The sequence below is a fragment of the Sus scrofa genome, chromosome 4 (genome assembly GCF_054392235.1).
Source record: "Sus scrofa isolate SSC_HxYL_T2T_F1_AM1 chromosome 4, Sscrofa_HxYL_maternal_Yorkshire_Landrace_v2.0, whole genome shotgun sequence".
In the NCBI taxonomy this organism is placed as follows: Eukaryota; Metazoa; Chordata; class Mammalia; order Artiodactyla; family Suidae; genus Sus; species Sus scrofa.
In genome coordinates this window covers 14,603,393-14,622,348 of record NC_139386.1, presented here as the reverse complement: position 1 = coordinate 14,622,348, position 18,956 = coordinate 14,603,393, and the positions used below count along the sequence as shown (strand labels likewise).

The following is an 18,956-nucleotide window of genomic DNA, read 5'->3' as shown; positions in this document are numbered from 1 at the left end:
TTGAGAGGTAAAAGTGCCGTATAAAGGCAAGGGCTCAGCGTTCTGTCCTGTTAACTTTTAACTTCTTTCTCCTGTCACGGAAATGTCTACCACAGGCTGATTTAAATTGGTGATCTCTTGTAAACCACCTAAACTCGGAATAAGTGGTCATAGGTGGCTTGGGCTGTCTCCTCCCATTCATTTTCTCATGCCCCAGCTTGAACTGGAAGGATAAATGTGTAAATTTTACATTCATTTTTGGTCCTTAATTTAGTCATCTTTTTGGTAAATGTTTATTTCTGTCTTCCCTCCCTACCCGTTTTCTCCGCCTCACCACCTCCCAAGAGTTTGGTGGAAATCTCACGTAACAGTTCAACAAGTGACTAATGTAGATTGGGCTTGCTTAGTCTCTGAGTCACTTTATTATGAAACACTTAAACTTGAACATCTATCAGTAACAATGAGGAAATAATATAAAACAATTTATACTTTCTGATCTGATGGTTTTAGTGACTAACTCATCAGGCAACAATGAAGAAGGAAATTAATGAACATTCACAAAGCCAGATGAAATTATGTTAAAAGTCCGTCTCAGTAAATCACAATCACCTTCACTTCCTTCTCCCCATTTCTCAGCAGCTGGTGTTTCGTTGATAAGAGTGTTGGGCTAGGAAATAAAGATCTGGCTTCTAATCCTCTTTCTGCCAGGCTGTGACCTTGGACAAGTCACGTAAACCTCTGTACTTCAGCTTCCTCATTTCTAAAATGGGAGTAAGAATAGTATTTTTCCTACGCCCCTCACCGGGCAATGGTAGATAAAAGAGAATGTGTTGTAACAAAAAAGGGAAAAAAAGATGGCATATGGTTATTAGACCTTGCCTGTCCTCATCTGACATCTGATATCTGAATGGCCACAGCACCAAAGAGTGAAGGAAGATCGAAGGGAGTCGCTGTTAGCTCTTGGAGCTGGAAAGAGAAAAGATAGACTCCCAGCGTTTGGATTCCTGAATTGAATCCTGGAATGCAGTTTCCCATCGAAATAACATTGTGGCTAGGTTTCCAGGCTAGCCAATTAAAAAAAAAAAAAAAAAGATTTAATCATAAGCAGTGCATTGTGATCCAGTTTCAATAAAACTGTAACAAAGCCCATGTGTGGGATAGGTATCAGTTTGGTGATTCATTTGTTCTGGAGGCCTAGCCTAGTGGATGTTAGTGAATTCAATTCTCTGACTTCCCTGGTTATTTGATATCTGCCTGCAGGCTGTTGATGGTTTGCTTAAACCAGATTTGGAAATGTCATCAGTTTCTTCTTTCAGTGCCCTGGCCCTTTGACGAAAAAAGTCTGAAACCAACTCTCTTTGCCCCGGGTGAGGGGTGAGGAGCCCTCCTGGAATCCTGACCCCTTGAATCATCACAGTAACCTACCCAGTTAGTAAGGAGGATATGATGGACTCTGAGCCCCAGGAAGGTTAAGGGACATGCTTGGGTCACATGCTTAGTCTCAAGGTGTGACTTGAACCTTGGTTTTTTTGATATGTAATTCAAGGCTCTTTTCATGACATCTCCATGCCTCAGGACAGATGTAGTTTGTTGAATTCACTTTGAGTTGTAGTTTTCAGTTGGGAGTAAGAGTGCTTTTGTCTAACCTTGGTTATAAAATATGCTTAAAATCTTACACATAAATTTTCCACAGGTGGAGTTCCTGTCATGACTCCGTGGTTAAAGAACCAGACTAGTATCCATGAGGACATGGGATCGATCCCTGGCCTCACTCAGTGGGTTAAGGATCTGGCATTGCCGTGAGCTGTGGTGTAGGTCACAGACACGGCTTGGATCTGGTGTGGCTGTGGCTGCGGCTTAGGCCAGCGGCTACAGCTCTGATTGGACCTCTAGCCCAGGCATCTCCATGTGCTGCTGATGCGGCCCTAGGAAGACGAAAAGACAAAAATAAATAAATAAATAAATTTTCCACAGATAAAGGTTTAAGAGTAAATGAGAAGTAACTCTTCACACTCACTTGACATGCATAAGAAGGGATTCTGTTAATATTAAAGAACTACTTGAGGAAAAGAATATTTTGTTTATGAAACCATTATATTAAAAAGGAGGTATATTCAGTCTTCCCATAATAATAATAATAAACCTACATAATTAACCTACCATTTCTCTAGTGCTTGCTATGCTCTAGGCAGTAGTCTAAGTTGCATTTGTTAACGTAAGTTGAGGAACTGCTTTTTTCTTGCCAGCTTAGACTACAGATTTATTCATGATCAGATTTTAGAAGCAGTGGGGGAGAAGTCTCTCTATGGAAGAAGGCAGTGGTATGGCCAGTAGGTGGCATTTAATGGAGCATGTGAGGCATATTTTACTGGGGTGGTGGAAAGAATACTGCAACTGGGGTCAGAAGTCGTAGACTCATCCTTGCTCCTCCACTGTCTCATTGTGTGACACTGGATGAGCGACTCATCCTCTTAAGGTCATCAGTTTCTTTATTGGTAAAAAGAGGGTAATGATACCATGTGGGGCTGTCGCGAGGATGAAGTGAGACAGTGAGGCTTCATGTGGTCGGCATGGAGAAAATAGTAATTGCTTTTAATCTCCATGCACCAGGTGGTTATGAAGTTAAGTTGGAGAGCAGAATATGAAAGCTGGTTTATGCATTTTTTAATGTCATCCAATTTAAAATGGTATTTTCCTCTAACTGCCGCCTTCTTTAGTACTTCAGAGTAAAATGTGCGGGGAATCAAGGAAAACAGGTTATGGCTAGAAGATCTGGATTTTACAGGGTGGCCACCAGGTCTAGAACATAGGTGGACACACAATAAATGGCTTAATGGTATACTATTACAGCACATTTTGAAATCATTTTGTTTGTGCTTTCAGACCTGGTGACCACCTTGTCGTTTCAGCTCTGTCACCATTCAGTGTTTGGTTCAAGGAAGTTATTTAATCTCTCTGGGCAACGAGAATCAAATTAAATGAATGATTCTAAAAAATGGACTATAGACTTGAAGAAAGAGGAAGAGGTGGTCTTTTCCAACCCGCATTCCCCTTGGATGATAAAACACCAGATCCTGGGGGCAGAGCCTCCTTGCCTGCCTGCTTGCATCTCTCACAAGTGTCCTATCTTAATAAATCTATTTCTTGCCTATCAAGAAAACATAAAAAATGTACTATCTACTGTGAAGCACCAAACTGTTTTTTTATTTTGATTATTGTTATTTTCTTGTGGTACAGTGGCTTCGATTAGATTAACGATGGAGAGAATTCATTTGCATTGAGTCAGGAAACTTTTCTCCCAGGAGATGAAGCAGAAGGCCAAAGCAGTTTGATAGTTTTAGGAGTGGGAAGTAATTTCAAATGTCAGGAAGCCAAATGAATTATAGAGAAGGCAACATCAGTGAATTTGACAGTCTGCTAGATGGGAATGAATGGAGCAGTAAAGGATAAAGAGCATTAATAAACCACCGGATTATTAGTAATTCCAGAGTCTTTATTGTATTGGGTGAGATGTGATAACCGAGGAAATGATCCAGCCTGATGTCCTTGGATTGACCTCATACTGTGCAGTAGATCTGTGGTCTGACCTAAAGACAAGGGATTTGAAGTTGGACTTCCTGTTTATCCGAATCCTCACGGAACTTATGCATGTTAGAAGCTAACTTATGGATTTAAAGAAAAATGTAGTATTCCCCAAATAGACCTTTTGCTAGTTTCTTTTTGTTCTGACCTTATAGTCACATTAAATAGGTTTCTGATGGATACTTGGCAAGAGCAGAAGGAAGAAAATGACAAGCATTTCTCCTTCTGTTTGGTTACAGTGGAAATGGTGAATTTGTTCCCTTGGTGGTTCAGGTCCTCTGGTTCACGGAGGGTGTGACATAGAACACGAGAGAGAAGTTCTTACTGACTTCACATCGGCAGCCATGTAGTGGCTGGGGTGCTCCCCAGTGGCCCAGGTGGGAAGGCTGGTCTTCCTGTCCGGGATGCTCAGAAAGAAAGGGCTTCCATGAACCTGAGCATGGCCCCATTCTCCTCCCAGGTCTTTTGCTTTCTTTAGGGGAGAGCGCACCAAGTGTGTATACCCATCCTCGCTGTCTCCCCCCCATGTGTGTCTCCCACACACACACAGACTGGAGCAAGAGATCCTTCTCCCATTGTTTAGATTCCAAAGTGAGATGCCACCGGATAAGCTTCAGGATCATTAACCCATACTAAGTTGAGTGGAAAAGAGAAGTTCATCTAAAGGAGTATGAGAAAATTGAGATCCCTGTTAGGACTCCCCTAGAAGCCTTGATATTGATGAATGTAACACAAAATAAGCAGGTAGGAAAGGGATTATGATAGAGGCTTTGTGCACTGAGGGCTGCATTGAAGGAATTGCTAGGTCAATCCTAAAAGAAGCTTTGGAAAAAAACTATGCTAGAAAGATGGGAATACTTTAGATATGTGAAAGAATCAGTGGACTTCTTTTCTGTAAAGCACAGTGTTTTTTACATTAGAAAAACACCTGCAGATGCTTTTTCCAGTTCCACCTGCCCCTTTTTTGGGGGGAAAAGGGGCAGAACCTTAATCCTTGACAGGAAACTGTGTGCCATCAGGGAAACTTCTCGGTGACTATCATTTCGTCAGCGTTGAAACCAACCCGAAAGTCAGTGTGGTTGTCCAAAGGTCTCCTTAATAATGTAGTTAGAATATTTCATTTGATAAACATTACCTGGCTTATCGTGTCAAAAACTGTTGGAAGAAATTTTGAAATCACTGATCGATAGATTTAGTTTCTACAGAGCATTTATTTATTTATCTGTGAACTGTTCGTGAGTTTAAGCTGCCCTTCTTAAGAGTGTAACACTATATCCCAAACTCATGACGATTGTCGTAAATGTCTACACCAGCAGTTCTTTGTGTAAATACTAAGATATGCTTAAAAGGTCCCTTTGTCAGGCTGTCAGGAATTTCTGCATTATAAACTACATTTAGTGGGGGAAAGAAAGGAAACGTTGGGAGAGGGAGAAAAGGAAAAAGACTGTAGTTCTTTTCTCTCTGTTGCTATTTTTCAAAATGCATAGTGTGCTTCAAGGCCATTGGTTCCACATGGCTTCATCCTTTCAGCCCCCTTTCTCCTTGTTGCCTCCATCTGTCTGTCTGACACACCTAAGATGTGGGGCACTGAGAACAGAGCGTTTTCTTTAGTGCCTAGCGTGTCTAACACTGTACTGGGCACCTTGGATGCATCACCCTGTATCCTCACAGTTGGCTAGAGTGGGTACCATAACATTCTTGTGTAGATGAGGAAGCTGAGGCTGAAGGAGTTGAGGGGATGGCTCAAGGTGACACAGCTGGTGAAAAATCAAGAGGACAGGAGTTCCCCTTGTGGCTCAGTGGAAACGCATCTGACTAGTATCCATGAGGACACAGGTTCGATCCCTGGCCTCCCTCAGTGGGTTAAGGATCCGGCGTTGCCTGCGAGCTGTGGCATAGGTTGCAGACATGGCTCGGATCTGGCTTTGCTGTAGTTGTGGCATAGGCCAGTGGCTATAACTCCAATTTGACCCCTAGCCTGGGAACTTCTTATGCCTTGGGTATGGCCCTAAAAAGACAAAAAAAAAAAAAAAAAAAAAAAAAAAATTCCAGAGGGCACTGTTCAGTTGTTCTCTTATTTGACTTGGCCACGATGGAGAACTCTCTCCTTCCCAAATTGTTATACTCCCTTAACTTTGATGACAACACATGTCTGCCTTTCCTTCTTGCTTCCAGCCACTTTTCCATAGTCTTCTGGTGAGCCTGACTTCATGCCTCCACGCGTGTAAAGTCTTGGGATTCCCACCTGTTCTTGGACTCTCTTCTCGTCCCACTTGGGACTCTCTTCCTGGGCGGTGACATCTATGTGTATAACCTGAATGACTGTCTTTGCGCTGCTGACTCCTAAATCCTCATTTCTGTTCCGGAGTGGGCCTCTGAGAGTCACACCTGTGAACTCAGCCAAGTTTGACTTCCCCACTTCAGGGTGCTCCTTAGATTCAGCATGGCCCAGAGAGGCATTTTCCACTAGATTTTTTGGCTGAGATTCTATAACTTAAGAAATGGCAATATCCTCCACCCAGTGGCCCACATCAGAAATCTGATTATCAACCTCAGGCCTCCTGGTTCCTCACATCTCACATTCCATCACTGGATTTTACTGATTCTCAAAGGAGTTCTCCTACCTCATCCCCATTTTCATCATCTCCAGTCTCCCATGGTGAGTTTTTTTGGGGGGTTTTGTTTGTTTGTTAGTGTTTGTTTTTGTTTTTGTTTTGCGGGGGGCAGGGGGGGCGGAGCTTGCAGCATACATAAGTTCCCAGGCTGAGGATTGAACCTGCACCACAGCAGTGACAGGTGCCAGATCCTTAACCCACTAGATTACCAGGGAACTCCCTAATATGTTTTCTATCTAGTAACCCAAGAGCTCTTTCTAATTTGGAAATTGAGTATTTTGCTTGCCTTTTTCACACCTCTTCCCTCTTCAGTGATTCCTTATTCCTCTTGTGGTCAAATTCAAATGTCTTTACCTGGTCTGTACCCCTGCTTAACTCGGTAGCCTCATTTTTTTTTTTAACCATTCTTTTATGCTAGCTCTTGGAATGTTCTCTCGCTTTGGGGCTTACTACACATTATTCTTTCTTCTGGACGTGCTCTTCTCTCATTTTCGAATAGCTGACTCCTTCCTGTCCTTCATCAACTTAGCACAGCTCCTTTTTAACAGCCCTTCCTGACATCACCCGGTCTCTGTCTGCCAAATGCCTTCCTCTCTTGTGCTTTCCTAACATTGTACACGTAGACATTTTTCATAGCATTCGTAGCTATAACCCTATCTTCTCTCCAAAACCATGTCTCGTCTTAGATATACAACTGTCCTCTTTTCATTCCCACTTCATTTTATTCCCGTAGACATTTCACTTGTAACCTTCCAAAACTAACCTCGGGTTTTTTTCCTTTTTTTTCCTCCCTAGCCCGCTGTTCCTCCAGATTTCCTCATCCTGGGAAATGGCAACTGTACCATTTCATCTGGTCAGGCCAAACCCAATTTGTCTAAGTTCCTAATGTTTCACAGCCCACATCCAGTTCATCAGTAAGCCCCACTGTTTATACCTTCAAAGTGTAGTTAGAATCTGACCACCTCTTGTCACTTCTGCTGCAACCCTAGTATGTGCCAGGGTCTCCTTTTGCCTAGATGACTGCAGTAGCTGCTAAATGGTCTCCCACTTCTGCCTTTCCTCCCTTGAAACCTGTTCTCATCGCAATAGCTGGAATGGTCCTTTAAGAAAAGAAAACCAGGTGTTCTCAGTCCTCTGCTCAACCCTTCCATCCTTCTTAGCGTAGTGGCTCAAGGCTACACACTGGCCTCTGTGGTCGACCCCCCCCCCCCACTGACCTCATCTCCTGCTGCTGCCCCTTTTTACTTTTCTTCAGGTCTCAGTTCAGATGTCATCTTTTCAGTGAAGCCTCCCCTAAGCGTCCACCCTAGAGGAGCTCACCCGCCCCCCCTTGTTGACTCGTTGTCTGTAGCACTCATTACCATCTGGCTAGTTTTATATTTTCTGGCTGTTCTTCGCAACTGGGATGTAACGTCCATGAGGGCAGAGACGCGGTCTCTTGTTCACCACTGCATTCCCAGCATCTGGCGCGGTGCATGACCCCTAGCGGGCACTTAGCAAATCTGTGGTGAAGCGTAATAGTAGTTAAGTCATGGATTTAGTCGTTTTACAGACCTGCCAATGCAGTGAGTTCCAGATCCTGCACTGATGAGCATTTTGACTGCTTGCCATTACGCCGCCCCTTAGCCTGAATTTCCTAATCTGTACTATAGGGATGTTCTTACTTCTTAGGTTGTTTGTTTGGGGAAGATTAAGTAAAATAGTCTGTGTGAGGTACTTAGCTCAGTACCTTGCCCTAATAAACTATACATTGAGAGCAGTTGTTGCCACTGATTGTGCTGCTGATTCTTGTCAGACGACCACGTTTAATTGCTTGTCCACCAGATTTTACTTATTGAAGCGGAGTTGATTTACAATGTTGCAGTAATTTCTGCTGTACAGCAAAGTGATTCGGTTAGACATATACACACATCCATTCTTTTTCAGATTCTTTTCTCTCCATAGGTTATTAGAGACTATTGGACAGAGTTCCCTGTGCTATAAAGCAGATCCCCGTTAGCCAACCATTCCATATGTGTGTGTGCCAGTCCCAAACCCCCAGTTTCATCCCTCCCCCCAGCCTGTCTCCTTTGGTAACCGTAAGTGTGGTTTCAAAGGCCATGAGTCTGTTTCTGGTCTGCAAATAAGTTCATTTGTATCGTATTTTTTAGCTTCCACATATAAGTCATATCGTATGATGTTTGCTGTATCCTAAATGTGGCTGTTGTGATGATGATGACAAGTAGTAGTTCCAGAAGAGAGGGGATGAGGGAGGGGGATTGGGTGGAAGTACTCAAAAGGTAAGATAAAGAAGTTCTGGGGATGTAATGTAAAATAATAATGATAACAAGGCCAGTTAATAATAATAGCTGCAGTTATCATTTGAGTGCTTACTGAGAGTCAGGAAATAATCTGTAAGTCAAACACCTTCCAGTAGAACTTTCCGCAGTCATGGGAATGTTCTGTATCTGCACTGTAGCAAGGGAGCCATTAGCTACTTGTGGCTTTAGAGCCCCTGCAATGTGACAGTGTGACTGAGGAACTATTATTATTATTATTATTTTGTCTTTTTCCATGGCCGCACCTGTGGCATATGGAGGTTCCCAGGCTAGGGGTCTAATCGGAGCTGTAGCCACCGGCTTACACCAGAGCCATAGCAATGTGGGATCTGAGCCACGTCTGCGACCTACACCACAACTCACGGCAGCACCGGATCCTTAACCCACTGAGCGAGGCCAGGGATCAAACCCGCAACCTCATGGTTCCTAGTCAGATTCATTAACCACTGAGCCATGATGGGAACTCCTATATTTTTAATTTTATTTAATTTTAATTAGAGTTGAATAGCTGATTGTGGCTAGTGGCTACTATACTCGGATTTCAGAACTCTAAACTCTTTAAATGCATTAAACCATTTAGTACTCATGACAATGCAAAGACTTTTGTAGAGTTATAGATGAGGAAATCAAGTTTCTGAGAGGTTGCCCAAGATGTCATAGCTCGTATGAGGTAGAGCTGGAACTTAAAGGTTAGATCCTCAGGTAAACTGGTTCTGTGGGCTGTGCTGGCACCTCCTTGTCATTCTCAAGAACTGAAGGGCCACAGGCCAAGGGCCAAGTTGCTGTATCTGGGTTCTTGTTGCAGGGAAGCTGAGAAAGTGAATTTCTGGCTCCTGCCCCAGTGAGGTATCACTCAGAAGGTGGGAAAGTCCCTCATCTCAGAAGAGGGGACATAGTTCTGCTGTCGCATCTCAGGTTCAATCCCTCCATAGTTCGGTTACCCAATGTCTACAGAGTTTGACAGGCTGTCTCAGGTCTGAGTCCCCTTTGATTGTTTGAAGGCACAACTCGGGATGCAGAAATACATGCTTATTCCTTTATGTCCATGCTGTTCCATGATGGTCCTCTCTTAACTAGTGAGCCATCAGCTTCTTTTTATAAAATATTTGGAAGACACTAAAGAGAGAATGTTAGTTAAAAACGTAAATGTGTGCATGTCAGACCAAGGAAGAAATATGAGTACTTAGCTTTTGCTGTTGGTCCTGAACCCAGAGTTGATACTTTAACTCCCTTCTCCAGTACCCGTTTCACATTCTCTTTGCTCTCAACTGACTCTCAGCTGACGTAGGTTTTTATCTGACTACAACACCTAGGCTTTGACTCCTCTGGCATCTGTGCTCTTGATGGAACCGCCCGTGTGGAGTTGTTTCTGATTCCCATTATATTTTACCACTAGACGTGGCAAAACCAAGACAGGCCAGGTTCCAGACACACACCTCCCTTTCCTCACTCTGCAGCAGCAGTTCTTTTTACCCTTGATAATTAATTCATTGTCCCAACCAGTTCTGTAACCTCACTTTTTGTCTCTCTGGTCAGTGTCATGAGAAGCTCAAAATTGCTAGGTTGCCATGTAAGCTTCCAGATCACTGAAGGCATTGGTGAGTTCCTTGGTGAAATCATTCTTCTCTTGGGTGCTGAGACTGTTAGACCAGCAGAATTTGAGTTGCAGACATGGGAGGAAAAAGGCAAGTTGGTCATTAGGTGTGATGGGGGGGAGGAGAAGATTTGCAACTGGTTCTACTTTTGTCGCTTGGCTCCTAGGCGCATGTGTTCTGACCATCAGAGGAACAATGTCATATATTATTTACTGGGTACAGGCATCCTGTGGGATGTGACTCTAACCTCTAGAGGTGTTGTCTCTCAGGTAGCACTGGAACTGAATCTTCAGTAGATGATTTAGCATCTTAGAAGATCATCTCTCTGGATAATGGGGTTCTTGGTAAGACTGGTATATCCCATTACCATCAACCCACTGCTATACTTTTTCCACTGTAAAATCTGGAGTGAGATACCATATGATAAATAAGGCAATGAGTAATTCTGTAGAGGACAGAGGCTTGGTGGACAGGAAAGGCAATTTCAAATTCAAAATAAGTGTCTTTTTCTATGAAGACTAACAAATGACCACTACAAGTTGAGGATATCTGCCTAAAACCAGGTATGTTTTCATAAAATGAAGCTGAGGTATAAAAGTGCATTCAGAGTTGTTACTTGGAGGCACATGCAAAGAAAGATTAAGTTGAAAGGGGGTTTGAATGAGTTGCTGCCATCTGTCACTGACTCAGTGTGACCTTGGGCAAGACGCTTCACCACTGCGAGCTGCCCAGTCCTCAAATCTGTCAAACTGGGATAATGATACTTGTGCATATAAGGCTTTGACCCACTCAGCTGAGAGGTTTTGTTTGATTGCAAAGTGTTTGTTAATAACTGTAATAATCCTCACCTCACCCTCTCCTCAGCATGACCTGTGTTTAAATTGAACAGCACTTGAAAAGATTGCCCGTGAAATGATGTCCTCAATGTTTATGTTATTACATGCTCTTTTAGCATCTAATACATTTCTGTCACAGCACTTCTCACAACTGGTGATAGTGTTCAACTGTTTATTTATTTATTTTTCCTTTTTCTTTTTTTTTTAAGGTTACACCTATGGCATATAGAAGTTCCCAGGCTAGGGGTCGAATTGGTGCTATAGCTGTTGGCCTACACCACAGCCACAGCAATGTGGGATCTGATCCACATCTGCAACCTACACCACAGTTCATGGCAACGCCAGGTCCTTAAGCCACTGAATGAGACCAGGGATTGAACCTGTATCCTCATGGATACTAGTCAGATTCATTTCCGCTATGCCACAGTGGGAACTCCCTGTTCAACTATAGTACCTTTTTCCCCCACTAGGCCTCAAACCTCATGAGAACAGCAGGGACCAGGTTATTCTGTTTACTTTTGAGTTTCTACAGCCTAGCATGGTATCTTCATGTGCTGATATGTATTTGGTAAATATTTACTGAATGGCTGAGTAAATAAATAGACAAATAATGCAGATTTTTGTGAATTCTGCCAAAATGAAACAAAATAAGCAAACAACAACAGCAACAACAAAACCCAGCGAGGCAAATCAGCAGTTTGGTTCCCTCGCCCCTCTGCCCCCACCCCCCAATATGAGAGTCCTAGTACTGTAGTGTATAAATTAGTGCTTCCAGTTGGTCATGATCTTATAGTGGGATTGGTGCCATGAGAAATTTATTGGAGTAATTTTCAGCAACATAAATGTTTAGTAACAGATGCACAGGTTGCCTCATTTGACTGCCATCTGTTAGACAACAGTCTGTTCCAGTCGGACTGGTCGCTTAGAACCAGACCCATGCACTCTCTCACATGTTTTAAGTTTATTCGTTTTCAAAATTTTTCTGAAAGGCTTGAAGGAGGAAAGATGTTTCCATGTCTGGTTGGCCGCTGCCCAATAATGGTATATTACAATACCTTGGCAAACCGAGAAATCCATTCGATGTGTCATATTGTTCAACAAGGAAGTGTTCCCTCTTAAGTGTTTTTGTCAGAAGTCAAACCAAATAATAGCACTAGGAAACTCACTGAACTACAAATAATTGGGTCCAACAGAGTTCAGTGCACATTGTGCAACTGAGAACAGAAACTGGCATGAGATGAAGAGTATAATCCATGCTGGCCATCATTAGCCTGTGATATATATCTAGATAGATATAGATACACTATTTTTTTTTAAACAGGGCAAAGGCAGTATGGTAAACTCTGTAGAAAATATAATGTGTCTCCATTGGCACATGTAATTAGGTTATAGTCAGTGAAAGCATAATAACTTTATAGTCAGTGAAAGCATAATAGCTTAGCCTGGACATGCCTTTCAATAAAAACTTGACCAAACTTTTTTTTGCTGTGTAAAGGTGGAGACAGTGTTGGCCTATATAAACGTACTTGTGCCTGACCAGTTGGGTTGGTGGTATGTCGTAAGTGTGGGCCACCTTCCATAAATGTCTTAGCACTTAGCGTAATGCCTGGGACGCAGTTGGGACTCTGCAAATATTTGCTGGATGAATATTCTTAGGACCAACTGAGGCAGTCCCTCTGGATTCCCAGCATGAAAGTAGATCCCATAGACTAGATCATGCTGACTCTGAATTAGAATTGGAAATGCTTACAGTACTGAGCAGAACACAAAGCATCTTGGCTTATCACTACTAGGGACCCATAATAAACTTCTAAAGGCTATGCGATTTCCAAAATGTAAATCCTTGGTATATGTTATTTAGGGAACCAGACATCTACCGGTGGCTGTTTTGGAGAGAGTAAATCCATCTGAGTCTTGGTTCAGTTACAAGAATGACTAATTTTATACTAGATTCTCACACGATTCAGAAGTGTGTGAATGACTCAGCCCATTAATATCCTGAGCTCCTGTGATCTCCCCTCCCAGTGAAATAATAGCTATAAGGCAATAATGATAATTGGAGGAGGAGACCTTGACTTTGCCCTGTGGCAATAAAATGACACACTTTGAGTAATTGCATATGGGTACAATGTTGTTTGAAAGAAATGGGGTATATTATCATCACATAAAGGCAAACATTTTCTATTAAAGCATGTTGAAAAGAATACATAGTTTCAGTGTGGGTAAGGACTGGGTTTGTCTTTTACTCCTCCCATTATCTCTTTTCCTAAAACAACACGCCTCTGTTCGTAGGGGCAGAGCCACTGAGGGTCTGACTTGGTTGCTGACAGTGAGCTTGCCGATTGCCTTTCCTGGCCCACATGAGAGAAGCACTACAGCCACAGGAGTGTTCGGTTCCAAATAAACATGGCTAAACATTCACAAGTGATTTTGAGCTCAAACTGAGCAGTTAACTGAGCAGTTAGTTGGAGAGGGACTTCTGGGTTTTTGTCTGTTTTGTGTTTTGACTGCTCCATCTTTTTGTAACAATTGATTCAACCAAAAAAATGCATATTTTGGAGTCAGTGTGCATATCCAGGCTCTCACTAAAGTCCGCAGTAACTCAATCACTGAGTCTAGTGGACACTTCTCAGTCTTGTTTTTAGCTTGACTTCTCTGGCAGTGTTTGACAGATCTTGAAAAGTCCTAGACTTCTGGGACATCTTCTTTTGGTTATCTTCCTAACTCTTGCCCTTTTTCTTTCTAGACTCTTCTAGCCACCCCATAAATGTGGTATTCTCTAGAGTTTTCTCCTTGCTCCTTTTTTTTTTTTTTTTTTTTTTTTTGTCTTTTCTAGGGCCACACCCTCAGCACCAGGCCAGGGGTTGAATCCGAGCTGTAGCTGCCAGCCTGCGCCAGAGCTACAGCAACGCCAGATCCAAGCCACGCCTGTGACCTACACCACAGCTCATAGCAACACTGGATCCTTAACCCACTGAGCAAGGCCAGGGATCGAACCCGCAACCTCATGGTTCCCAGTTGGATTCATTAACCACTGAGCCACAATGGGGGACCCCCCTCTTTTTTTTTTTTGCCTTTTTATTTCGTCTTCTGGCATTGCCATTCATTTCCATGGTTTCCATTACAGTCCCTACCTTGAATCTTCCATGCGGGTGCTCATGACAGTCTGCGGAGCTGCAGGCTGTATGTGCAGCCGCCCTGGAGAGATACATGATGATAAACACAACGGCTACCCATCACTGACTGTTCTCTGGGACAGACAGCTCATTGTGCCCATCTCTTCCTCTCTGCCACACTGTGAGGGAGATACTGGTATTATTTTCTATCTGCAAGTGGGGGCACTAAGGTTAGATACAAACATTTAGTAACTTTTCTAAGGTCATTCAGTACTAACCTACTAAGGAGAGCCTCTTTATTTTTTAATTTTTATTTTTTTTTCTTTTCCTTTTTAGGGCCACACCTGCGGCATATGGAGGTTCCCAGGCTATGGGAATTGGAGCTACACCTGTCGACCTACACCACAGCTCATGGCAACGCCAGATCCTGAACCCACTGAGTGAGGCCATTGTTCGAACCCGCAACTTCATGGTTCCTAGTCGGATTCGTTTCTGCTGCGCCATGACGGGAACTCCAAGAGCCTCATTTTTAATCTAAGTCTAGAACCCAAGTTTTTCATCATAAATACTTGGGATTAGGTGTCAGAATGGAATCCTTTACTTTCCCTTCTGTCCCCCACACCCATCTTTCCCTGGTATTCTCTATCCTATTGGAAGGGGCAGTATTTCATCCCTAAAGTAGAAGTCTGGGAATGGCACCAGACCTCCAGATACTGTGCTCACCATAGTACTTGCTTTTTGTCAGTATGTCTTGTTTGCATTAAACAGGTTTCAAACTCATGGCTTCAGGCCATTGTATTGTTTGGACTATGCGTTGTTTTAAAAAGCAGACAATGTCTCAGAAAAATCCAGAGATCTAACTTGAAGACCCTGGGCTCACTCTCACATGGCAGCAGGTGTCTGGAATTGTGCGGCAGCATCCTCAGGCTGCCACCGTCTGCTTGCGCTCAGTCCTCCCCACTTCCTGTTGTCCTCGCTATGTCTTGGGGGTTTCCTCAGATCCTTTGTGTCCAGCCCTGTGGACATTTCTGATGCCTGCTAAAGACTTTTGTGTTTCTGCAGCTGATCTTCTCCCCGCTCTAGATTTTTGCCTATGTGTTTAAAGGCTTTTCTCAAATGAAATCTGATACTTGCTTTCTCTCACTGTTTCTGATTTATGTGCCCCATTGCTCCTCCTTCTCAGTCCACAAACATGTTGAATGCTCTGTGCTAAAGTGGAAAGGAAAGAATTTTAAAAAATTTTTTTTCATGGCCACACCCACGGCGTGTGGAAGTTTCTGGACCAGGGATAGAATCCGAGCTGCAGCTGAGACCCATGCTGTCACTGGGCCAATGCCAGATACTTTAACCCTCTGTGCTGGGCTGGGGATCGAATCTGCACCTCCATAAACACCCAGACTGCTGGAGTCAGATCCTTAACCCACTGCACCACAGTAGGAACTCATTTTTTATTTATTTATTTTTTAAGAATAAAAACTTTTTAACACGTACTATGTGCCAGAGTTAAATGCAGACCTAATGTGATTACGTCTTCATGGCACTGCGGTGGGTCTTCCTGATCGCTAGTTAAGAAATGAGAGAAATCGAGGACCTGGAAGAATCGTCCCCAAATCCACCATTTAGGGTGGACCCAGACCTACCTGCTTGATCCCAAGGTCCCTGTTCATTCTCCTCCATCATGTCAACTTTGCTTCAAGCTACTATTAACCTCTCTACAAATAAACACGTCTCTTTTGCTCTCTCTTTCCCAGGAGCTGCTTCCCATCTCTTCCTTCCCTTGCTCCAAAACTTTATTCACTTCGCTCCGCTGTTTACTAGCCATCTTTTCTGGAATAAGTCCCAGCCTCTCTGGTTTTCTGTTGTGGGATTGGGGGGATTCTCTTTTCTACCTCATTATATTTTTATCTGAATGAAATGAGGGAACTATGGTCCCTCTTCTTATGTCTACACGGTAGTATTCAGCATCCGTGTAATTCGCTAGTTCGCCCACATCATTTGAGCACCTACTGTACAACAGAGAGTACTAGGCACCAGTGAACATCACAGCTCACAGCAATGCCGGATCCCCAACCCAATGAGCAAGGCAAGGGATTGAACCTGCATCCTCATGGATACTGGTCAGATTTGTTTCTGCTGTGCCATGACGGGAACTCCAAATAATGACTTTTTTCTTTCCCCTTTGGGATTATTTATCCTGAAGATACACACAGCCAGAAACCATTAAAAATAATAGTCAATCCCCATTTATTGCACTGATTTAGACAGACAATGAGTTTAATATTTTCCAGGCTCTCATTTTGATAGCTAGAGTACAGTGAGTTCTCTTTGCAGCAGACCTGCAAACAGATGCTGCAGATGATGCCAACTGCAGCATTACATTTCCCGAGAAGATATTTGCTGCAGTGAATTTATGTGCATATAGCAGTTCTCTTGAGGTTCTTGTGTTGGGGAAGACAACACTCGGTATTGCTAAACACAACAGGGAATATAGCCAATATTTTATAATAACTAGAAATGAGTATAACCTTTAAAAATTGAGAATCACTGTGCTGTACACCTGTAACTTAAAAAATATTGTGCGTAAACTACATCTTAATTTTTTAAAAAGGATTTTATTTATTTGTTTGTTTGTTTTCGGCTGCATTGAGCATTTGGAAGCTCCTGGGCCAGGGATTGAACCCACACCACAGCAGTGACAACACCGGATCCTTATTTCCGCTGACCCACCAGGGAACTCCTAAAAGAGGATTTTTAAAAGTATAGAAAAATAAACTAAAGCACCTCCTGCTTCACATTGAAAAGTGGTTACAAAGGCAGTGTACTGTTCTTATTTCTGGCTCCAAAGAATTGTGTGATAGAATAAAAGAAATTAGTGTCACAGAATGAAAAAGGGGGAAAATACTTGTTATTTTATGTTATTGTGTATCTGCCCTTAGGGATTGTATCTGTGTATTAAAGATAATGGTTACAGTGAAAAAAAAAAAAATAAGGTTGAAGATGGATGGGTAGGTGTGTGATAAAGCAAACAGCAGAGGTGTTCCCGTCGTGGCTCAGTGGTTAAGAATCCGACTAGGAATCATGAGGTTGCAGGTTCGATCCCTGGCCTTGTTCAGTGGGTTAAGGACCCGGCGTTGCCATGAGCTATGGTATAGGTCGCAGGCGTGGCTTGGATCTGGCGTTGCTGTGGTATAGGTTGGCGGCTACAGCTCCGATTAGATCCCTAGCTTGGGAACCTCCATATGCTGTGGCAGTGGCCCAAAAAATGGCAAAAAAAAAAAGCAAAACAGCAGAATTTTTGTGGTGTCTAGGAGGTAGGTGAATGGTAAAATACAATTTTTTCCATGTTTTTGCATGTTTCAAACTATTAGCAGGGGGAAAAAAATAAAGATTGAGGAGTTCCCGTCGTGGCGCAGTGGTTAACGAATCCGATTAAGAACCATGAGGTTGCGGGTTCCATCCCTGCCCTTGCTCAGTGGGTTAATGATCCGGCGTTGCCGTGAACTGTGGTGTAGGTTGCAGACGCGGCTCAGATCCCGCGTTGCTGTGGCTCTGGCGTAGGCCGGCAGCTACAGCTCCGATAGGACCCCTAACCTGGGAACCTCCATATGCCGTGGGAGCGGCCCAAGAAATAGCAAAAAGACTAAATAAATAAATAAATAAATAAATAAAATAAAGATTGAGAGTTTAGCCTTGAACAGAATAATGGGCATTTATTCCTTGTGGCAGCAAATGGTGGGAGTTCAAGGTTAAAGCCTCACCTTGTTTTGTAAAGTAGGAACCCCTCTCACTTGCTGGGGACAAGGGCCTGAGAAAGAGGAGTGCTTAAGAGAATGAAGGATGGGAGTTCCCCTTGTGGCTCAGCGGGTATCAGACTAGTATCCATGAGGATGCAGGTTCGATCCCTGGCCTTGCTCAGTGGGTTAAGAATCCAGTGTTGCCGTGAGCTGTGGTATAGGTCGCAGACGCCGTTTGGATCCCTTGTTGCTGTGGCTGTGGTGTAGGCCAGCAGCCACAGCTCTGATTTGACCCCTAGCCCAGGAACTTCCACATCCTACAGGTGTGGCTCCAAAAAGAATGAAAAAAAGAGAATGAAGGATGGAATGCTCTCTCGTAGTAGGAGAGGGGACTGAGCAGACCTAAGCCAGAGGAAGCCTTACTCTGAAAGCCTAAGGAAGAGGAGGAAGCCACTGTGCTCAGGTTCCGGGGAAGGTAGAGGGCACAGTTGCCCCAGTGTGAGATTCCCCCCCACTCCGTGGTAGTTGTCAGGAGACAACAGGTTAATAGGGCCCTGAAGGGGTGGTTTAAGACAGCAAAGGGTACCTGGGATGAATGATTCCCTCCGCTGTTTACTAGCCATCTTTTCTGGAACGCGTCCCAGCCTCTCTGGTTTTCTGTTATGGGATTGGGGGGGATTCTCTTTTCTACCTCATTATATTTTTATCTGAATGAAATGAGGGAACCGTGTCATCGTTAACATTTAAATAAAGTGATGTTATTGTCTTCCTCAGGTAAAAGAAGAACGTCCAGAAAAAATACCCGATCTAAAATTATTAGTGGAGGAGAAGTTTTTGGCTTTACAGAATGAGAATTCCGAGGCAGACTTTCAAAATAATGAAAAATTTGTGCAGTTTAAACAACAGCTGAAAGAACTAAAGAAGCAATGTAAGTCAGCATGCTTTGCTTTGGTTTGGCTTTTTGAAATTAGGGAACTGGATGAACGTTCACAGAAAACTGATTTTTTATAGAGTTTGCTTATCTGCTTGGCTTGACCCTCTTTCTAAATTGCTTTTTTATTGTTGCTGCAATTCTGTATTCTGCCTTAACTTTTGGTTCACATCAGCCTGTCCCTTTCTGAAAGCCAACAGTTTCCACAAAGTGCTAAGAAAATTCCTCAGCAGGTAGAGAAAAGTCACAC

General features: G+C 43.2%; 1 protein-coding gene and 1 long non-coding RNA gene across 13 annotated transcripts in view; both read left to right on the top strand.

The window, feature by feature from the left end:
* The window catches only part of NSMCE2 (NSE2 (MMS21) homolog, SMC5-SMC6 complex SUMO ligase), a 239,178-nt gene that overhangs the window by 60,840 nt on the left and 159,382 nt on the right, over window positions 1-18,956 (top strand). For all 12 annotated transcript variants that reach the window (XM_021088938.2, XM_085021702.1, XM_021088935.2 and 9 more), the window contains one exon: window positions 18,550-18,703. In XM_021088938.2, the coding sequence (XP_020944597.1) occupies window positions 18,550-18,703 (154 nt within the window). The remainder of the gene's footprint in view (window positions 1-18,549; window positions 18,704-18,956) is intronic.
* On the top strand, window positions 10,359-17,027 carry LOC146403680 (uncharacterized). Its single transcript, XR_014843382.1, has 2 exons — window positions 10,359-10,433; window positions 14,378-17,027. It is a non-coding gene; the product is annotated as an uncharacterized LOC146403680 (long non-coding RNA).